Here is a 21,858-nt window from a genome sequence, read left to right on the forward strand (position 1 = left end):
CCCAAAGAGAAGCCCCTCCCCGATCTCTTGGCTGACAAGCACAATGGGGGGGGGGGGACACCTGAGCTCTAGGGGGGGAGAACACCTGAGCTCTAGAGTCAAGGCCAGAGTTCAAGCCCCAATGGAGCACTTGACTCGTGGTGTGGGTGTGAATGTGAGCCCGTCCCAGGGGAGTAACACAGGACGGAAGGGCAAGCCCTGGGCTAAGGCTGGAGCTGTCCCAGGCCCCCTTCCCAGGAGCTGGGAAGAGGGCAGAGCTGCTCCTCTGCTTGCCTCCTGCCTCTCCCGGGCTCCTTTCCCGGTGCTGTCCCTGTGGGTTTGTACCGGGCTCTCTCCTCAGTCAAGTCACCCCAGCAGGGTCCCCGCAGCCACCCCCAGGGCCATCCCAGGCAGTCAGTCTCTGTCCCAGACAGCCGAGCCTGCTTCTATCAGGAGACGCCCCCGAGGGCACCCACCCAGAGGGCACACAGAGTGCTGCGTACTAGCTCGGCTCCCAGATTAGGATGCCCCCCTCTGCCTGACCTTCGGGCCCATCTGAGCCTCAGTTTCCGCATCTCCACAGCAGGCATAGGAGGGGAGCCCAGCCACAAGGCTCCTGAAGTAAGGAGGGCCCCCAGCTCCGCATAGGGAACAAACTGAGTGTGACTGTCTCAGGACTGTCCCCTTGCCACTGCCCACACTGGTCCCACTGCATGTCCCTGACACCTAGCAGAGATAAGCAATTGGGGTCACAGAAAGGAGAGCCCTGGGGACTACAGTCACCCTGGAGGCTTCCTAAAGCCAAAGGGTCCCAGAGGGCATGGTGAAGACACGGACATTATAAAGGCTCCAAGATGGAGAACAGGGAGACTGAGCAGGACACAGCTTGGGCAGAAGGGAAGCCAGGCCAGGCCAAGGTCACAAAGGCCTTACAAGCCAGGCAGAGGCGCCTGGCCAGACTCCTTGGGGTTGCCGAACAGGAAGGAGTTAGGTGAGACTGAGGACCAGTGGGCAGGTCAGAGAAAGGACCCAGGCAGGCCTGGCCACAAGTCCCCAAAGAAGGGCAGCAGCGCACACCGGGGTTGGGGTCGGTCTGCTCCGCCACTGAGGAAAGCCTCGCTCTCTGGAATGTGTCCTGGGGTCCAGAATGTAAACACGCAACCCACTCCCCTTACTCTCCTCAGGAAATGACAAAGAGTAGCAGGGCCGCCAAAACAAGTCCCGCCCTCCCTGAGCCAATCTCGGCCGGCCCAGAGACACCAAGCGCTCCGCCGCTTCCCTGCGAGGGTCCCTGCGAGGGTCCCACACTGTCCGGGGCAGAGTCACGGGGGGGGGGGGGGGGGGGGGGGGCTCGTGATCGGGCCGCCGGGGTCGCGCGTACCACCTCCCACCGAGGGAGCGTGCCACTCTTCGCTTTGATCACCGCCACTTGGAACTGCCCTCCCAGAGCCCCAGACCCCGAACACAACTTCATCCAAAAACGCTGAAAGGCGCGGCCAACAATGACCCGGACTTCCCGGCCAGGCCCAGCAAAAGTGCAGGCTCCGGCCCGGGGACAGAAGGGGACCTGCGAGTGAGTTAGTTCGGGGTCGGCCCGCCCAAGAGAGTGACCAACCCGCCTCCAACCCCGCGTGTCCCCAGCCCGGCCCTCCCGGCTCTAGCGGGGGCGCGGGGACAACGTGCGCCCGGGGTCTCCGGAGTACGCAGCGGCCGGGGTCCGGGTGCGCTCGGGCCGGGCCGGGCGGGCCAGACACGCTTCCTCCCGCCAGTTCCCCGGCGCCCCGGCCCGCGCCCCGCGTGTCCCGCCGGGTGCCGGGAGAGCCGCGCCCGGGGAAGTCGGAGCGGGCGGCGCGAGGCCAGCGCGTGCTCACCCACGCCGTATTTCTCCTCGCGCTTGGTGGGCACCCAGCGCGTCATGGCGCCGCGCGCGCCCCGCGCCCCGGGCCGCCGGGACCGCCGCCGCCGCCGCCGCCGCCGCTGGTCGGGCAGGAAACTCGGCGCCTAGGCCGCCATTTTCCATTCCTTTCGAGCCGCGGCAGGATGGGGAGGAAAAAGTTTGCGGCGGAGGCGGTGTCATGTGGGACGGGGCGGGCGGAGCGTCGCGGGCCGGATGGGAAAGGCCGGGAGCGCCGGCGAGAGGCGGGACGGCCCCGGGCAGCGCGACCGCCCCGTCCGCCTGCCCGCGCGCTGGGATCCCGGCCGCCCAAGCCCCGCGCCGCCGCCCGCTCGCGGCCCAGGGCACTCAGCTCTGTCACCGCGCCCCCCAACCCTGTCCCCCACACTCGGGGCCCAGTTACACCCGCAAAGGAGCACCCCAGCACCCCGCGGGAGCGTCGCCTCCTTGATTCAGTGAATACTTCGGGGGACTAGGTGTCCTGCAGTGAATGAGAGGGGACCAAGCCCCTGGAGAGGCCCGGGGAATTCCAGACGATTTCTGAAGCATGTGGTTTGCTGGGCACTGGGTTAGACCAATGCCAGGTGTCATAGCAAACACTGGAGGTCCCCTGGGAGGAGCCTTCCAGAGCACATGGCTCATTCATTCATTTGACAAACATTAACTGAGCACCTAGCCCGTGCCTGGGTGTGTGTGCAAGGAGCACCGCCACACTAGGGAGGTTGGGGAGGCCAGGACTCAGGAGACAACATCTGGATGGGTTGGCTGGCAGGGCTTGGGCAGGACAGCTGGGCAGGTGGGTTCAGTGCAGGTCAGAGAGTGCTTTGCAGGGAAGGGACCCCTTGCTGGAGTGTTGAACAGTTAGCACAGAGGCCGGGAGACCTCAGCCTCCTTGGGTTGGCCGAGCCTCTGAGGTGTGTGAAGTGGGGGGCGTGGTAGAGGAGGGCGGAAGAGGGGCTGGAGAGGGGAGCTTCCAGTCAGGGTTGGAGCAGGCACACATGGCCCCTTAGCAATGTGGTCTTCACCCTGTAGGTCAGTTCTCAGACTTCCATGGTTGTCGCACCGGTAAAAGCTGGGGCTTCAGATTTCTCCAAGGAGAAACTTAAAACAACATACACACCTGTTTATTTTTTACCATAAATTTGAGTAAGAACAGATAGGTTATAGGTAGAAAGCCTCAGAATGAAGGCAGCTCATTAAATGGAGTAAATATGGTTTCATGGACTATTGACTGACCGCCCTCTCTCATGTCTTCCCCCCCCCCCAAGAACGAGTGACAATGGCCAGAAGCCTAGGAGCCTTCAAGGATGGGAGGAGAAGGTAAAAGGGTTGGGAGGCCCCATGGAGTAGGGACAGTGTGGGTGACAAAGCTGGGGATTTGGCCAGTAGAGCCTGTGAAAGGCTGAATGGGCCACCGTTGTGCTGAAGAGAATGCCTGTCACCTGGATATCCTGTGACTGGAGAGCTGGTGGTGAATCAAGCAACCACGGATTCGACGCGCGTGACAGACCTTGCCGACTGACGAGGAACATGAGTCCCACAGAGGGACCCGGGCCCTGGTGCACGCACTCACAGCCTTCTGTGGGAATCAAACCGCAGAGGCCCAGGCGCTGAACCATGGCCGGGTGAGTCCGACCCCTTGAAGGACAACCAACTGTGAAGGTGCTATACAGGAAAAGTAGGGTGCCCCCAGACCGACTATAGGTCAGGGCAGGCTTCCTCAAGAAAACGGTGTGAGCCCAGGCTTTAAGGATAAGCAGACACGAGTTCAGTGACCGGCCCAGGGTACAGCGTCTGCAAAGGCCCTGGGGTGGGAAGAACACAAACCTTCAAGGAACTGAAAGGCCATCATAGCTACAGCACAGGGAACAACAGGAAGGGGGCACACACAAAGCAAGCCTGTTGTAGAACAGCCTTCTAGGGCCTGCTGGGGATTCAGATCCTACAGAGAAACCCTGAGTAGCAGATGGGGGCTGTACTCACCTCCTCTTTTGTGCCATTTCAACTCTACTTGGGCAGCTACGTTGCCCAACAAGGGTTCACTAGCCGGCATGCAAGAAGCCAATGCTATGAAGTCTGCTTTTGAGAAAGAAAGAGCATTTGATGAACGCTGAGTCGGCTGGCCGGAGGCACCGGTCAGATCAGTCTCTCCCGTCGGGGTTCCGGGCACGGGCACGCAATGGCAGGCGAGTCCATGGAGGGACTTGATACTTGGCCTTTTCCCTGGGAGGCTTCAGCACTAGATCCTCCTGGACAAGGGCCGCTTCCCGTCAGAAAGGCTTCCGGCGTTCGGGTTCCATTTCTGTCCCGGCCCTTTGGTTCCATTGCGTGGGGACCAGACATTGGTTCCCGGTGCCACTCGAGGTCAAAGTTCTCTCCTCTGTGCGTGCTTTGTCGGTGGGACCTGTGGTCTCAGTCGGTCTGTTGTCTCTGAAAAGCAGCACGGTATCTTCTAGGACACAGGACAGGGCCATCTCCAGCTGGTTCTGTGGTTCCGGTGCCGCAGTGGGAGGTGGCATGCAGCAGGGAAAGAGCCAGGCCTGGACAGTCATGCCCACCGGGCCACACCGTCACCAGCTGTGGGGCCATTCGCCTTTGGTCTCTGGCCCTCCTTCCGTTTCCAGGCCCGAGGGTTCCGCTGTGCCTGCATGTGAACGAGGGGGCACAGTACCAACCTCAGCAGCTCCTCTGAGGACCACGGGAGAGGTGTGTCTGCACAGGTAAGACACTCGTCAAGCGTGGTGTCCCCATCTGACACGCCCCCGGGTTCTTTGATAACCTCCAGTTCCTACTTTCTAGAACATTTCCCGCTCTCCCGCTGATAACGGTGACCCACTGCACTGTAAGGAAATGTGTGGGCTTTGTATACTTTTGTAAGACCGCCATGTAAATACATCGCCAAATCCTCATTTAGACACTCCGGATGGACCAGGGGCCGTGTGTTGGACACAGTGAGGTGTTGGTCCCTGGGTCATGTTGTGTGCCCGATCTTAGCTGACAAGTTGTACGTGTCGCCACACAGTCCCTGAAGCTCTGAGAAGGCCGGTCAGCGTCCCCCGGCTTTCTCTGGCCGTGGTCTCATCTTGTGGCTCTAAATCATGTCTGTGGCCCTGTCTTCTTGCCCCGTGGTTGCATAAGCTTGGGACTGGCTCCATCTCTGATTCCAGGAGCCCTGGGAGTGGTGGCCCATAGACATTTTTAACTCCTGAGGTGACATGGGTGGACGCCGATCTTAGCCATGCCTCCCAGGTGCCGTGCAGGACTCGGGTCTGGGCCGAGCTTGCAGGTATGGTGTGCCCAAGAGCACCGGGGCCCCCTGTGGCCCAGTCCTAAGCGTCGGTGGGAGTTCAGACCAGTGACCCCTCTCCCAAGATAGGGCAGAATCTCGAGGTGGGACCATGAGAAAGCATAATCAAGATGACAGTTTAAAATTTTGAAACTCAAATTTTATTTTTTAATTTGGAAAAAGTTTTCCAGACTCACGATGTAAACTCAGGAGGTAAATTCAGCAAATTGTTTGCCTGGTGGAGATATCAGAAGGCACAGTGGTGGTGGTGGGGTGCATGTTCCCTCTGTGGGGGGCGGGTACAGATGACAATGGGACAGGGACATGGGAATCTTACACACTTCAAAAAGGCACGTCACCTGACAACCAGATTGCTTGTCACCTAAAAGGGAAGGAACGTGGTTTTGCCGTCAGGTATCTAGCTGCTGCCCTTTGACCCTGGGGCAGAGCTTGGCATCATATTGGGTGACCAGACACGGGGTCACAGGGCACAGTGCCCCACGGCACCAAAATGTTTAATCAAAACTTTCAACCCAACTGTCAGGTGACAGAAAATAGAGGGGACTGAGGAACAGGTGAAATGACACCACAAGAAACAGAGCCGGGCAAAGCAGGATGATGAGGCCACCGTGGAACGCTGGTGGTCAGCAAGTCAGTGTTGTTGAAAAAGAACAGGTAGATGAGAAATGTTTTCCATTTCTCAAAGACCTGAGGAATATCACGTTGACATGCAATACCTCTTTTAACAACCAACTCCAAAAGATGGTAAGGACGGGGGGAGGGTCTTAAATATTTTTAAAATGCGTTGTTTCTTTTGTTAGTGTAATCCTAGTATTACATGTGTCAGAAAATGGCCTTATGTTTTAGAGATGCGTGCTGACGTGGTTTGAAGCGAATTGTCACTGGCGGTCATTTACTTTAAAACACTACAGAAAAAAGTAAAGATGAAACAAAGCTGTTCAGTCTAGGGGATGGGTCTTTGAGTACTTCATCTCACAAATATATAAATGTTAGAAATATTTTATGAAATAGAGTCAAGCCCTGGGCAGATAGCTCAGCTGATTAGAGCCTCATCCCTTTTTGCAAGGGTTGCTGGTTTGGTCTCGGTCAGGTCAGAGAGCACACACAGGAACAGATGGATGTTTCTGTCTCCCTTCCTCTCTCTCTAAAATCAGTAAAACATAAAAATAAAAAAAGCCACAGTCGGGGAGAGGAAGGGCTTGAGAAACAATGGCCTGGACTGGCTCGCCCTGACAGCTCGGCCGCTTGCCTCCCGGGGGTGGCGCTCAGCGCGCTCCAGGAGCGTCACCAGGGCAGACCCCGGTGGTTAACCCTCAGCCAGCTCCGTGGAGCCCAGATGGTGCTCAGTGGAGGATGCTGCGTGCTGCACCTGTGACTGTGAGGGTGAGTGCAGACTAAGCAGTCCTCCCGCACTGAGCACACAAAGAAAGGAGCCCCGAGGTTGGGGCCAGGCCGCATGAGGAGAAAGCAGAGAAGCCCGGCTTGATCTAGGTGGCCAGGCCTTGGCCCTGAAGGCTGGACATCCTCCGGCTTCAGGGGCCTCAGACCCTGGGGAGTAGCTCTGTGTAGAATCAGCCGGACACGTGATCAAGGACTTGGCGGCTAACTCTGGGCAAGTCACCTGGCAGCTCAGTTTCCTTGTTAAAAACCTGACTTCTAGGGTGTCGTCAAGATTTAGTACGATGGGAGCAGAGCTCAGCAGGCGTGGGGGCTCCAGATAAAACACTGCTCTTCAGATAGCAGGCATCAGGCGGAAAAGGGCTGTGATCCCGGAAAGAAGGGAAAGGAGTGAGGCGAGTCCCACAGTTGAGTGCCTGGCTGGCTTCCTGGAGGTAGTGTCTGGGTTGCAGCACAAGAAGGGAAACTCAGCTGAGCTGGGGTCTCACTGAGTAGAGACGGAGATGGGAGTTCAGAGACACCAACGCTGTTAGGACTTGCCAGTCGGAGGACCGGGAGGAGGGGCTGCCCACACAGCGAGGGCATACCTGAGCCCGGCAGAAGGCCTGCCTTGAGACTCTGAAAACTGACCTGGACGTGTGTGGAGTGAAACTAGGTGAGTCTAGCCGAGTGCCAACCTGCAAGAGGCCAACTGTAGGCTGGCTGCAAAAGAAACCCTGAAAAGGCCAGGCCCCAGAGAGGCCCCGGAGCTTACACAGTGATGTCCCCTTCGGCCTGGGTAGGAAGGCCTCCGTGTAGAGAGGGAGAGAGCAAGTCTCCCAAATGACCATGCTTCCTAGTGGGGCTTCCTTCTCTCTCCACTACAGGCTGCTCAGGTAAATGAGAAAGCTAAACAGCAAGCTCAGCCTGGCCTGTGGCGGTACAGGGGACAGAGCATCAGCCTGGAACACTCAGGTCACCGGTTCGAAACCCTGGGCTTGCCCGGTCAAGGCACAGACAGGAGTTGATGCTTCCTGCTCCTCTCTCTCTCTCTCTCTATCTATCTATCTATCTCTTCTCTCTCTCTCTCTCTCTCTCTCTCTCCTCTCTCTCTTTTCTCTCTCTCTCCTCTCTAACATGAATAAATAAATTCTTAAAAAATTATTTTAAAAAATAAAGGAAAAAAAGAATAGGGGAAATAAAGCAAGCTCAAAAGAATGAGACAGCCCGAGTAACATAGCATGCCAGGACAGAGTGTAATGCTATTTAAAAGAATACAATGAATCCGGCACCCAAATCCTGTCAATCACAATGTCTGGCGCCCACTCAGAAAACGACCAGGCGGCCAAGATGCAGGAAGACTCCCCGCCCATAAGCAGCAAGAAACACCCAGATGCAGAAGTGACAGGGATGGGCAGTCTACAGACCAAGCCCTTCCCACGGGGTTATCTGTGTGCTCTGCGTGCCACAAAAAGTGGAGGGAAACAGGAAAGTCGTGAGGACAGGAATGGAGACCGTGAAGTCAGGGTCCACGCTCAGGGCAGGCGTGTCACTGCTGCGGCGGGGGTGTGGCTGGAGCTCTCGGAGGGACGTCCTTCCAGCGGGGAGGTTCTGGCCTGCACGCAGCCACTTCCTCTAAACTTACTCAGGGGAGACCTTCCTGTTTCTGGTCCTGGGAGGGCTCGCTGCCTGGGGCCCAGGCGTGGGGGCATCTTGGCCACGTGAAGTGTAATCAGGAGTGACAGCACCTTTGTCTGACCCCCTCCCAATCCCACTTCCCTCTCTTTGGACATCACCATCCTGGTTGTCCACTCAGACGAGCTGACTTGTGACCCCCCCACCACCACCACCACCAAATTCATATGTTGAAGCACTAAGCCCCAGTACGTGAGAATGTGACTATATTGGGACCTTTAAAGAAAGGACTAAGAGTCCTGGCTGGATAGCTCAGTCGGTTAGAGCATCCTCCCGGAGCGCTAAGGTAGCTGGTTTGATCCCAGATCAGGGCACATACTAGAACATACTAATATTCCTGGCACTCTCACTGAAGTTAATTTTTTTTTAAAGAGAGGACTAAGATTAAGTTAAAATGAGGCCTGTAGGGTGGGCCCTAATCCAATCTGACCAGTGTCTGTCATCAGAAAAGGGGAACATTTGGACAAGCAGGGAGACACGAGGGATGCGTGCACACAGAGGAAGGACGTGAGGACATGTGAGGTGGCAGCCACAGAGGGGCCTCGGGGAGAAACCCACCAGCGGACACGTGGATCTCAGCCCACGCGCCCCTAGCCCTGCGGGAAACAAAGGTCTCTGCCCCGGCTTGTCGCGGTCCCCCGCACGGCATGGGGGCTGCTGAGGTCTCCTGCCAGCCGGCAGCCTCCCACTGAGCCACCCCAAAGCCAGGGACCGGGATGGGCCACGCGCAGGAGGCTGGCGCTGCTCCAGGGTCTCGCCATTGCCCTCAGAAGGTTCCAGCCGCGGCAGAAGCACTTCCCCTTCCAGCCGCATGGCTGCCCCCGCTGCCCCGAGGTTCCTCCTCCGCCCGCGGGAAGAGCCTGGGTGAGCGCCACCCTGGCAGAGGCCCTCTGTGGGTGGGCTCCGGGGACGCCAGTCACAGCCTCCCCTCCCCACACACACACTCTGGAGGCAGAGGGGTGTCCAGGAGAAAGTAAGTTAGCAAGTTAGCACCAGCTGGAGAATCCGAGAGAACGGGCACAGAGGTGACAGTCTGGGGGAGAAGGTGAAGTGTGACAGCAACATGGACATGTCCATCCAGAAGGAACAGCATGAGAAACGGCCAGGCCATGGAAGTGCTCGGGGCTGGACAGGAGGATGGGGCAGGGTGGGGGACAGTGGAGGCAGGACGTGAGGGAGAGCGGGAAGGGCTGTGTGCTCCGAGCGGGGGGGGGGGGGGCAGCCCGTCCAGGAGAGCCCAGGGAAGCTCTCCCCCGGACAGAGGGGACGGCATGCTGCAGAATGGAGGAACGGGGTCTGGGAATGAGCCAAGGGAAGGTGGGGTGGATTGGGGAAGTCCTTCAGCTTAACAACAACTAAGTGACTGAGAAGAGCCCACTCTTGCACACACTGAGAGCTTTGCATCCTCACGACAACCCGTGCGCTAGGCGCTCAGTTGCCCCATTTTACAGATAAGCACACTGAGACTCCTTAAGGTTCTGTGACTGAGTTCATGGGTAAGAAGCCACAGAGATAGGATTGAACCCCATCCCCTAGAGGGACAACCACGTGAGGACAGCTCTCTGCAAGCCTGGGAGGGAGGCCTGAGGCAAACTCGACCCGGCTGACACCTCGATCTCTTCATGAGGGGGACAGAGACGGGTGGCGACAGAGTTGGATGAAAATCACCCTTCAGTTGGGACCTCGCTAGGGGATCCACATAAAAATGACTGGAAAACCATTCCACGATGAGAACAAAGATTTAGCAAAGTGCAGCAGAAGAGCCGTCCTTGGAAAACTTGTGTGAACACCCTCCATGACCTGGGACGGCACAATGACCCCCAGAAATGTTACCTTCAGGGATCAGAGTCAAGGATCAAACAGTTTGGTGGAGGTGGCCGCGGGCTCCCTGGGACTGTCACGACCTGAATGGCACATCCTTGTCCTCATCCTGGTGTGCAGGAGCTCAGAACTCTCGGGGGGTGGGGGGCGCTGCCCCTCTCAGTGTGAGGACTCCCTGCAGACTGAGGTGTGATCTGTTTCGTGTTTGTTTTGTTTAGTGGACGCAGGATGCAGGGAGGCTCACTCCTCTGACTTGTTCCCAGGCTCCTGCTTGGGTGGGAGGGCTCAGGTTCCAGAAGGGAGGACGGGGCGGTGGTGGCCTGAGGGAGTGCTGGCCTGCCCTCCCTTTCTCTGGCTGTCCTCACCTCAGGCCACCCAGCCCCCAGCCCTCTGGGCATCTCCCTCCCAGGGGCCTCCCTCTCTGCTCTATGTGTGCAGTGTGCACTGACCTTTCTTGACCAGTCCTCACACGTTGGTGAAAACGTACTCAGAGCTTCTTCACATGGTGAGCTGACCCCTCGAGGACCTGCTGGGTTATGTGTGTGTGTGTGCGCGCGTGCGTGTATTCATCCTCCTCACATAATTAATCAACACCTTTAGTTTATGTTGTTACTAGTTTTTGGAACTTAATTGATTTCTTCTTGAATTGGTTGGTGGCGCTTGGTAGAGGAAGGGTGTGTTCTCAAGGTTAGATAGGGTGACACAGTCCTCAGAGTGTCCAGCCATCTGTGTTGGGGACGTTCTAAGATGCTAATAACGCAGCCAGCGGGCTGTTTTCCCAGCGTCTGCTCTCCAGGTGGGCCTGTGTGTTTATTCTCCTGATAGGCTGATGGGGGAGGGGGTGGGCAGAGCGGGGTTGAACCCAGTCGTTCTAAGGTCAGACCATTCGGTGTGATAGCCAGTCGAGGAGGGGGTGGGACAGGTGTTGATCTTAGACCCATCTTCCAGCCCCCCCCCCACGTCCTGTCCTCCTGTCTGCAGGGACCCCAGGTCCTTGGATGTCGCTGCTCCCAGGTCTCAGCAGCCCAAGGCACACATAGAAGGACAATGACACTGACCATCTGGAACCTCGCAGTGGCCACTTGGCCATGCTGTTGGGCTGAGTGGGGCTGAGTGGACACCCCTGACCTCTTGGAGGGGGGTTCGCTGCAGTTGCATATGTCCTTAGAGTGACACTCAGACTGCCTGAAGGGATGATCATCAGTGTCCCCACGCTGCAGTGACTGGGTGGAAAGGCCGGCCCAGTGGGCAGCCTGGTGGCTGGGCCCAGGGCAAGGCCGCTAGGAGCTGCCCAGACTACATCTCCCAGACCACAGCCCCCTCCACCTGGCTGCAGCCACACCTCCCTGTCAGGTCCCTGGGTGTGCACAGCCTGCCTGCTACACCCTAGCTGCAGCCACACCTCCCTGTCAGGTCCCTGGGTGTGCACAGCCTGCCTGCGTACACCCTAGCTGCAGCCACACCTCCCTGTCAGGTCCCTGGGTGTGCACAGCCTGCCTGCGTACACCCTAGCTGCAGCCACACCTCCCTGTCAGGTCCCTGGGTGTGCACAGCCTGCCTGCGTACACCCTAGCTGAAGCCTCTCCAGGCCACTCCTCTGCCTGCCCCACCGGCTCCCCTCTGGCCAAGGCGAACACCGCCCCAGCAAGGGTCAAAGGTCAGTCAGGCTCCATGCTCCAGGCAGTTAGCACCCCCCTCCTGGTGCTCTCAGAAGCCTTTCCCCCCAGGGACAGCACTTACCTGGGCCCTCCTGGTTCTGTGATTATCTGTCAGACCCACCCGCTGGGGGAGTCTCTACATTTCACCAGCAGAGTCGGGCACTTGGAGCTATAACAGTGAGAGGACAGCACTAATAATGCCAAGGGCCAGCCCTCATTGAGCGCCTGTGTTATCTCATTTAATTAGAGCTCTCATTGGCAGATAACCCTGGGCGAGCCTTCCTGCACAGCCTGGGGCGTGGCGAGCACACAGCCCTCAGTAGCTACTGTTCTCAGCAGAGTGGGAGCTCAAGAGGTGTTTGCTGAGTGACTGAGTGAGTGAGTCCACGGGGCGGGGCACGTCCCCGCCAGGTGCTGCTCCTGCAGGAGCCGTGCGCACGTGCCATGTTTGCGTGACCTGAGCTCATGGACCAGGTGAGCCGGCCTCTGCCGGGGTGTGTGAGGGAGAGTGAGGGGACAGGACCCATCCCAATCAATCGTTCTGGTTGCTTAGCTCTGGCACAAACCACCGGAATCTCAGCGTCCTGAAAGGCCCACACTCCCGGACATTCTGCCCAGAGAGAGCAAGGCTGAGACCCCCACACACTCACCGACAAGCCCTCGCCACTCCTGGGCCCCTGCAGGCTCTGCTGAGGCCCTGAGCTCGGGACAACCTCTGAGGCCGGGGCCAGAGGTGGGCCAGAGGTCTCTGCCGGGCTGTGGCTTGAGGACCAGGACTGAGGCAGGATACCAGGGGAATTCCCTGGCCAGTGGAACGAGGAAACAGGGACAATATCTGAACAAACTGGCCAAGCAGTACACAGCTAGACACCGAGGGTCACCTCCCTGGAGGTGACATCTAGGCCTCGGTTATATTTCAGCTCCAGGCTCAGAAAAGCAGCAAAACCAGGTGGGTGACCCAGGGCCAGCTGCAACGACTAGTGACCCCCTGACCTGGTGCAGAGCAATCACACCTGGAAAAGGTGAATACTCTTTATCAAGATCCTCCCCTAAGGCCGCCCCCAAACTCCCAGCCTTTAAATACCCTCAGAACAAAGCCTTCAGGGGCGTTCTGCACACGCACGTTTCTCCCTCCGCCCTCCCTCTCGTCTTCCCCCACAGGCGTGCATCTCCTCAGCTCTGGGGAGCGGCAGCTCGTCTGGTGCTAACCCTGCACCTGTCCCCACAGGCCCCTTTCCTCTGACTCTCCAGTGAGCTCACAGCAGTATCCCCCACTCCCAGGCTCTCTTCTGTGGCTTCTTCTGTCCTAGGCCCTTCCTGTGTCACTGTCCCCAGCTGTGGTACATGTCCTCTCAGAATCACCTGGGCTCGTGTTGTGAAATCTTTCCTACACAAAGTCAAAAACCCGCAGGCCACAGGCTGTCCCCTTTCCAGTAACAGAGTAACAGGACCGCAGGCAGTGAGGAAGTGGCTTCTGGCGTAGAGTCCAGGAGCACAGGTCTCGGCTCGGGGCAGGAAGTGGGCACAGTGCACCCAGTGCCGGCTGGCCTGCCGGGCACCGTGCAGGTCCTGGGTCACGCTGGTGGCTGAGCAAGGATGTCCTCCCTGAAAAGCCTCGGGCCAGATTGAGCCACGGGGATTCTGTCTTGGGAGCAGGCAGAGCCAGAGAGAGTGTCAGCAGGGAGTGGCACAGGTGACAATGCGTGAGTGAGAAAGCCGTTCTGATGGATGGACGGCTGGGTAAGGGCGAGACCAGGAAGGGGGCCGGCCCGCCGTCAGAGGAGTGGCACTCGCCCAGGGCCCAGCGAGCTGCACCTCTTCAGTTCTTCACGGTGGACTAGTGTGCCAGGGCCGTGCTGGGCTTCAGTGCAGCCGTGCAGCCTGGAGACTCCGATGGGGGGTAAAAACACAAGAGAAACATTTCCTTGGCCCCCCTGGCCCCTGGCCCCCTCTCTGACTTGGCTGCAGGTGAGGGACCAGGTAGAGGGGAGCTGGGAGCAGGCATTTGGGAGGTTTTAAGTGCATCTACCCAACTGCACTTGAACTCTGAGATACAAAGACTCCCACCCCACCCTCCCAGGTGGACACAAGGATGTCGTGCAGGGTTGACCTGCCTCTTTTTTATCATGTCATAAAAAAATTAAAACTTCAAATGATTGCAACTCTAGGATAATTGCAATAGGCATAGGTTTCCTACTCTGCATGCTTTCGAGAAGATTTTCATTTTCTGAAGTTGATTTTGTTACTAGACAGTGGAATAGAACGTTTAAGAAACTGGCGGTGGCCCTGGCCGGTTGGCTCAGTGGTAGAGCGTCGGCCTGGCATACAGGAGTCCCGGGTTCAATTCCCGGCCAGGGCACACAGGAGAAGCGCCCATCTGCTTCTCCACCCTTCCCCCTCTCCTCTCTGTCTCTGTCTCTCTCTTCCTCTCCTGCAGCAGAGGCTCCATTGGAGCAAAGTTGGCCCCAGGTGCTGAGGATGGCTCTATGGCCTCTGCCTCAGGCACTAGAATGGCTCTGGATCGGTGTTTCCCAACGTGGGGCCCACGCCCCACAGGAGGGCAATTCGATAGTTAAGGGGGGCAATTTGAAAATGGACTTGACACGACTTTAACTCTTTCACCCCGGGCCACTTAAATGCAATGCTAGATATCGGTGCCAAATTTAACAAAAAATGCAATTCTTAAATAATTGCGGTAAATAATTATTAAGTATAATTTCGTTTGACGAGACCAAAATATCAACTGGGTGATTGACGTTGTCAAGTAAACTTCATCTTGGGTTCACCGCGGAGCGTGCCGTCTGCCGTGGGGAACCCCAGACGTTTTAAAAACTCGCTAAACAACGCAGTTATTCTCACCTAATTGGCCCATCGCAACTTCTGTAGTGTTTCACATCATTCAGTTGGTGTTAATTTGAAATAAGTGTCAGTCAAAACTGTTGTAAAAGCTCGTTGATTTAATAAATATACATATATATATTGTATAGATATAATTGGTAAGTATTTGATTTTATTTTTATCAATATTAAACTCTTTATTAAGTACTTCTTGCTTCGGGGCTAGAAATTACTAATATTTTATAAATATTATTGGGGCTATAATAGTGCATGCACGACAATTTTAATTTTAGAAGCATAACTTTCCAGAAAATTTTGTCAAGTGGAAAAAATATAGATACCTTTTGATTTGCGGTGGTAGTGTAGTAAATGTGTTATATACATTTAAATAAATATGAATTTTTAGTATACGTTTACTCTGTGTCACATTGAATATATTTTAACACATATTTTAATATTAGTTTTTAATTGATCTTATTTTTATTTCTTATAGCCCATAGTAAAATGAGTGGTGCAAGCAAGAAAAAAACTCGTCAATATTCGGAGGAATATTTAAAATTTGAGTTCATACCCACTGTTCACGATGAGCGGATTCCTTTTTGTCTTTTATGCCAGCAATGCTTGACCAACGAATCAATGAAACGAGGTCGTCTTGAGGCGCATTTGAAGGCGAAACATAGTGCTCATATTAATCGGATTTGAGTTATTTTAAAACTTTAAAGAAAAATTTTGAAAAAAGAACAACATTAAAGTCTCTATTTACTGCTCATACTTCCAACTAATAATCGTGTTCTTGAGGCTAGTTATCAAATTTCTTTATTCATCGCTAAAACTGGAGAATATCACACTATAGGAGAGAATTTAATAAAACCGTCAATATCAGCATTTCTTAAAACGGTTCTTGAAAAAGATGACAAAGATGTAAAAGCTATGCCACTCAGTGACAATACTGTTAGCAGAAGAATAGACGAAATGAGGGAGGATATTGAAAAACAACTTATTGAAAAGCTGAAAACAAGAAAATTCTCCTTGCAAATGGATGAATCAACTTTGAGAGACAGTGAGGCAGTATTGATAACTATGTAAGATATATTGATAAAGGACATTTTGCTGAAGAATTGTTGTTCTGTAAAAGATTAGAAAGCACCACTACTTCCAAAGATATATATAATAAGCTAAAAAACTACTTAGATGTCAATGATATACCAATGAAAAATATAACATCTTGTGCTGCAGATGGTGCTCCCAATATGATAGGCAAGAAAAATGGCTGCTTAAAATTGATGAAAGATGCAAATCTAGAAATGATTCTTGTGCATTGTGTTATTCATAGGGAAAACTTGGTAGCTAAAAACATCTCGTCTGTTCTGAATGAAGTATTACAAACAGTAATAAAGTGTGTTAATTCTATTAAAGCTAGTGCCAAATGTGAGCGTTTTTTCAAGCTATTTTGTGAAGAACAAAATGAAGACCATGTGAGACTTTTACTTCATACTGAAGTAAGATGGCTATCTAAAGGAAACTGTTTGAAAAGATTTATGGAACTGTTTGATACTCTTAGTGATTTTTTAAGCGACAAACCTGAAATGAAGTATCTGTTAACAATAGATGGTAAAGCATTTGTGAGTTATTTAGCCGATATCTTTGAAAAACTAAATATATTAAATAAGCAACTTTAAGGAACAAATAAAACTCTTGTTGATGCAAAAGCAAAGATACTTGGTTTCATTACCAATATTGAGTTATGTCAGAAACATATTAACAACAAAAACTTTAAACAGTTTCATTGGCTCCAAAAATGTGAAGTAACTGATACCACTTTACTTGTTATTGTCAATCATTTGAATATTCTATCTGTTGATTTAAAAGAAAGATTTTCTGATTTAAAACAAATTGATTTCCCAACATGGATGATGCAGCCAATGTTAGTGGATTTATCTGATATATCAAATATGCAGTATCAAGAAGAACTCGCAGAATTGCAAAATGATGAGTCAGTTAAAGCTTTATTTAATATCAAAGGAGCGATGGCATGGCTTTGTGAGGAAACAGAAATCAAATACCCAAATTCAACCAAATGTGCAAGAAAACTATTGCTACCGTTTCCATCTTCATTTTTAGCTGAATGTGGATTTAGTGCTGTAAATGATTTACTGGTAAAAAAAAAGAAATCGGCTGGATATAACACAACGTGGAGACTTGAGACTAAAGCTAACCAAATTGGAACCTAATATAAAATCTCTGTGCAGCAAGCATCAAGCGCAAGGATCACACCAAATTAAAATAATAAATTAATATAGAAAAATCTGTATTAAAATTATTTGGAATTTAAATTTCTGTTTTTCATTATATGTTTTGAAATTTTACTTACTGTGTTTTGTTAATAATTTCATAGTGATTTCTTCCTAGAAGCTATCATTTATGTTTATTAAGTGAACAAATCAATTTTTTAATGTTAAAAATTATGTATGTTACATAGGGGGGGACATAAAAATTTTAGAAAGATTAAGGTGGGGCATGGCACAAAAAAGGTTGGGAAACACTGCTCTGGATGCAACAGAGCGACACCCCAGATGGGCAGAGCATCGCCCCCTGGTGGGTGTGCCGGGTGGATCCCGGTCGGGCGCATGCAGGAGTCTGTCTGACTGCCTCCCCGTTTCCAACTTCAGAGAAATACGAAAAAAAAAAAAAAAAAAGAAAGAAACTGGTGGTGCTTTTTGGTGTATTGTGGACATCCTTGGTAATGGGAGTCCTGGCCAGGTGGTTCAGTGAGTAAAGGGTCATCCTGGCACACCAAGGTCGCAAGTTCAATCCCCACTCAGGACACATTGCGAGAAGCAATCAATGAGTGCACAGCTAAATGGGACAACGAGGCCCTGGCCAGTTGGCTCAGCGGTAGAGCGTCGGCCTAGCGTGCTGAGGACCCGGGTTCGATTCCCGGCCAGGGCACACAGGAGAAGCACCCATTTGCTTCTCCACCCCTCCGCCGCGCTTTCCTCTCTGTCTCTCTCTTCCCCTCCCGCTGCCAAGGCTCCATTGGAGCAAAGATGGCCCGGGCGCTGGGCATGGCTCTGTGGCCTCTGCCTCAGGCGCTAGAGTGGCTCTGGTCGCAACATGGCGACGCCCAGGATGGGCAGAGCACCGCCCCCTGGTGGGCAGAGCATCGCCCCTGGTGGGCGTGCCGGGTGGATCCTGGTCGGGCGCATGCGGGAGTCTGTCTGACTATCTCTCCCTGTTTCCAGCTTCAGAAAAATGAAAAATAAATAAATAAATAAATGGGACAACGAAGTGGAGCAGTGAGTTGATGCTTCTCTCTCTCTTTCTTCCCCTCTTTCTTTCTCCCATTCTCCCTCCCTCCCTCCCCCCCCTCTTTCTCTCCAATAAATGGGGGGGGGGATTAAAAATAGTAACGAGGAAATTCTATAAGAACAGCACCACTTGAATGACATTTCCCACGGCTATAACATCTACAGCTTGGGGCCCTCCCGCAGCTTCTAAAAGAGACCAGTGGGGGTGCGTGGGGTGGCAGAGGAGGTGCTGAGATGGGGGGTCTCCTGCACCCCGCTCTCCACGCTGCCAGTGGACCAAGCCACGGAGTCCACATGGCTGCCTCAGGGGACTGTGGGCTCCATGGGAAGGCAGGTGGGAGCCGGTCCTGCTTTATTCCCCATGCAGCCGGGGGAGAGCTAACAGCTTCTGTGCCGTGAGGTTTCAGGTACCGATGGGGGTTCCCGAAGGCCTGTTTCTTATTCTGCATTTAGGGCAGCGTGAAGGCCCCCCAGGCAGGGGCCCCTTCCCCCGGGGCTCCCTGGGGGAAGTAGAGGCTGCTTGAAGTCAAGAGCCTGCCCAGGTGACTTCACCTGCAGCTGCTGTGGATGTTGGCTGCCCCCACCCCCACCCAGGCTAAGCACAATGGCTGATTCTGCAGAAGCAGAGCACATTTCAGGGCCCCAAGGCAGACAGGTCCGGGGCTGTTCCGGCCCCCCGGTGCTACTTGGCATCTGGCTGATGCTGTTCTTGCTAAGTCCCTCCTGCCTTCTGTCACCCCTCCCCTCTTCCTGAGAGTGCTCCCTCCCCTCCCAATGGCCACCGGACAAGGCCCCCCAGCTCAGGCCTTCTTCTAGAGATTCTGACCCGAGGCAGGTGTTAAAGGCAGAGACCTGTCCCCCTGTGCTGTCCGCAGGGAGGGTGTCTGCAGGTCTGGGAGGAGAGCCCGGGAAGGGAGCCCGAGGACACAGGACCCGCACCCCCAGGCTGCCTGCTCCAGCACATGGTCCTGCCCCGGGGAGCAGCACTGAGCCCCACGGCCTGCAGGGCCAGGACGAGGGGAGGGAGCCCGGGAAGGGAGCCCGAGGACGCAGGACCCGCACCCCCAGGCTGCCTGCTCCAGCACATGGCCCTGCCCCGGGGAGTGGCACTGAGCCCCACGGCCTGCAGGGCCAGGACGAGGGGAGGGTGACAGGGAAGGGAGCCCGAGGACACAGGACCCGCACCCCCAGGCTGCCTGCTCCAGCACATGGCCCTGCCCCGGGGAGTGGCACTGAGCCCCACGGCCTGCAGGGCCAGGACGAGGGGAGGGTGACAGGGAAGGCCACTTCTGGTCCCCTGAGCTTTCTGGGAGTCTGGTGGAGATCTGGGGGTTCAGGATGTGTGAGTGACAAGGATTCTGACTCCGACGAGGCTTAGGGTCCAGCAAGGGGGCCAGAAACACACCAGCGAACAAATAAACCAGGTGGACAATGGACTTCCGGGGTAGCCTCTGGGAGGGGGTGGCGGATCCCAGATGAGAAAGAAGAGGTCTGCGGAACTGTGTGGGCAGAGTAATTACAACGGAGGGACAGCGGGTTCAGTGGCCCTGGGGCAGGAGTGGCCTGGCGGATGCTACAGTCTGAAAGGAGACCCCAGGAGCTCGAGGGGAGCAGGTAGCAGGTAACGTAGCTCCGCTCTCCAGTGCGTCTTAGTTATTTTACGTGCATGATCCTTGTCAACTCAACAGGCACCCCCCAGACACAAACCAGGCCTCCGTGCCACTTGGTATTGTGTGGGGTCCTTTGTGAGCCTGTTAGTGTGTACTTACAATACAGACACTCACAGTACATAATTTGTTTATCATGAGGCATTACCACACGTGAGGGTTCTGCGCTGGGCAGTGGGGCAGGCTGTGGCTGGGAATGTGGGAAGCCCGGGTTGCTCCCACTATCCGGGGGCTCCGAGGCCCCAGCTCCCCAGCCTTTCTGAGGTACACCTTAAAGGTATAGTCCCGTTTTCTACAAACAATCATAGGTGATCTTGTGACGTTTGCCATGCACGTCACCACTCATGGGAGCTGGGGACTGGCTGCACTGGCGGGTGAGTTACCTGGGCAGGTGCCACCAGCGTCCACCTTGCTGAGTTTAGCTTCATACAAAAGCAAAGGGGGGCCCTGGCCGGTTAGCTCAGCGGTAGAGCGTCGGCCTGGCATGGAGGAGTCCCAGCTTCGATTCCCGGGCAGGGCACACAGGAGAAGCGCCCATCTGCTTCTCTACCCCTCCCCCTATCCTTCCTCTCTGTCTCTCTCTTCCCCTCCCTCAGCCGAGGCTCCATTGGAGCAAAGATGGCCCGGGCGCTGAGGATGGCTCTGTGGCCTCTGCCTCAGGCGCTAGAGTGGCTCTGATTGCGGCAGAGCGACGCCCCCTGGTGGGCGTGCCGGGTGGATCCCAGTCGGATGCATGCGGGAGTCTGTCTGACTGCCTCCCCATTTTCAACTTCAGAGAAAAAAAAAAAAGCAAAAGGGGGTGTGGACTTCACAAAAGCCAACCTTCACCTTGCTTTTTGGCTGGTTTTCCTTTCCTTGAGCCCAGCACGGGGATGTTTTTGATTTTAGTACTGGGGTTAGTGGGCTTAGTGCAGGGGTCGGGAACCTATGGCTTGCAAGCCAGATGTGGCTCTTTTGATGGCTGCACCTGGCTCGCAGACAAATCTTTAATAAAAGTAATAATAACATTAAAAATGTAAAACATTCTCATGAATTACAATCCGTTTATTTCCTACCGCTCATGTTCATGGTTGCGGGTGGCTGGAGCCAATCACAGCTGTCCTCCAGGACAACACCAAACTTTTATTGGATAATGCGTCATGTACACGGGTCATTGTATGGCTCTCATGGAATTACATTTTAAAATATGTGGCGTTCATGGCTCTCTCAGCCAAAAAGTTTCCCGACCCCTGGGTTAGGACATCCAAGTTCAAGCCTAACATTGCTGAAGGGTCTGGTGGCTATGTTTGCTACATCCCTGGCTCTGAGACCCCCAAAATGAGGTGCAAGGCAAGTATTGTGGACCAAGCATCAATGAATCAGGAAGCTTCACTAGAATTAAATGACAAAGTTTTATTCAATGACCTTAATCAAATTGCAGTTCCAGTAACACCCAGGCAATATCCAGTGTTCCAAAGGAAGCAAAAGGTTGAGAGTGTTTGTAGTAAAGAAGCTAATTCTTGAGAGGAATCAACCTTGCATTCTTAGCCTCTGGATTGGTCCAAGATGATGATCTTCCAGGTATGTGACGGTCTGGATGATAGAACATTCTTGCCTAAATTTCAGGTTAGCTAGGATGTACGTCCGTCTACGCACTAATGCATAACTGAAAATTTTGAAAGATTAAGTTCTCAGGCTAAAGTAAGAAAGAATCAATTCCTCGTGTTCCATCTCACTCTGATTTAAGTAGTTTTGTCTGCTTGACGGTAGTGGTTCCATTTTGTTCATTCCCTCCTTCCCCAGCACCCTGCCTAAGGGCATGTGAGGAAGCTTGGGCAGAGGTAAGGGTCTCCGGATTGCTGCCCATGCTCACACCTGCTTAGATTCACTCAGTAGTTTGAGGCAGGGAGCCCTTGTCTAGCTCAAGTCCAGTCTGACATGGATGACCTCAAGTGACCAAACTGGGCTGGTTTTTTTCTAAGGAAATTACAGAATCCCAGACTGTCTCTCCACTACTCTCAAGCAGATAACAGAGAAGTATGTCTTGGTTCTATTGAAGAAACATGACTTAATTCTCTACTGAAAGCCAGGTTGTGTGAGTGAATTTCTCTATTCTGCAGACGAGACCAGTCAGACCCAGCCCTGTGCAACTCAGTAAGAGGACAATTTTGTGTTCGTTCTGTTCCTAGATACTCATTCCTAGAGAGGCTTTAAGCACGCCTTTGTTTTATAGAAACAGTTATTTCATAATGTATAGACAAGAACATGAGACATAGCAGGTTTTAGCTCTTAAATAGGATATTGTCCTTGTGGGATAGACTTTTGTTTTTGCTTTT

The 21,858-nt window shown here is 53.9% G+C and overlaps 1 protein-coding gene across 2 annotated transcripts in view; it reads right to left on the reverse strand.

Annotated features, from left to right (window-relative positions):
* Positions 1–2,036, reverse strand: part of LOC136384597 (dedicator of cytokinesis protein 1) — a 432,442-nt gene extending 430,406 nt beyond the window's left edge. For both annotated transcript variants that reach the window (XM_066354964.1, XM_066354963.1), the window contains exon 1: positions 1,851–2,036. In XM_066354964.1, coding sequence (XP_066211061.1) covers positions 1,851–1,896 — 46 coding nt within the window. In that variant the 5' untranslated portion in view covers positions 1,897–2,036. The remainder of the gene's footprint in view (positions 1–1,850) is intronic.
* Between the last annotated feature and the right edge of the window lie 19,822 nt (positions 2,037–21,858).

This window comes from Saccopteryx leptura, chromosome 13 (genome assembly GCF_036850995.1).
Source record: "Saccopteryx leptura isolate mSacLep1 chromosome 13, mSacLep1_pri_phased_curated, whole genome shotgun sequence".
Lineage (NCBI taxonomy): Eukaryota > Metazoa > Chordata > Mammalia > Chiroptera > Emballonuridae > Saccopteryx > Saccopteryx leptura.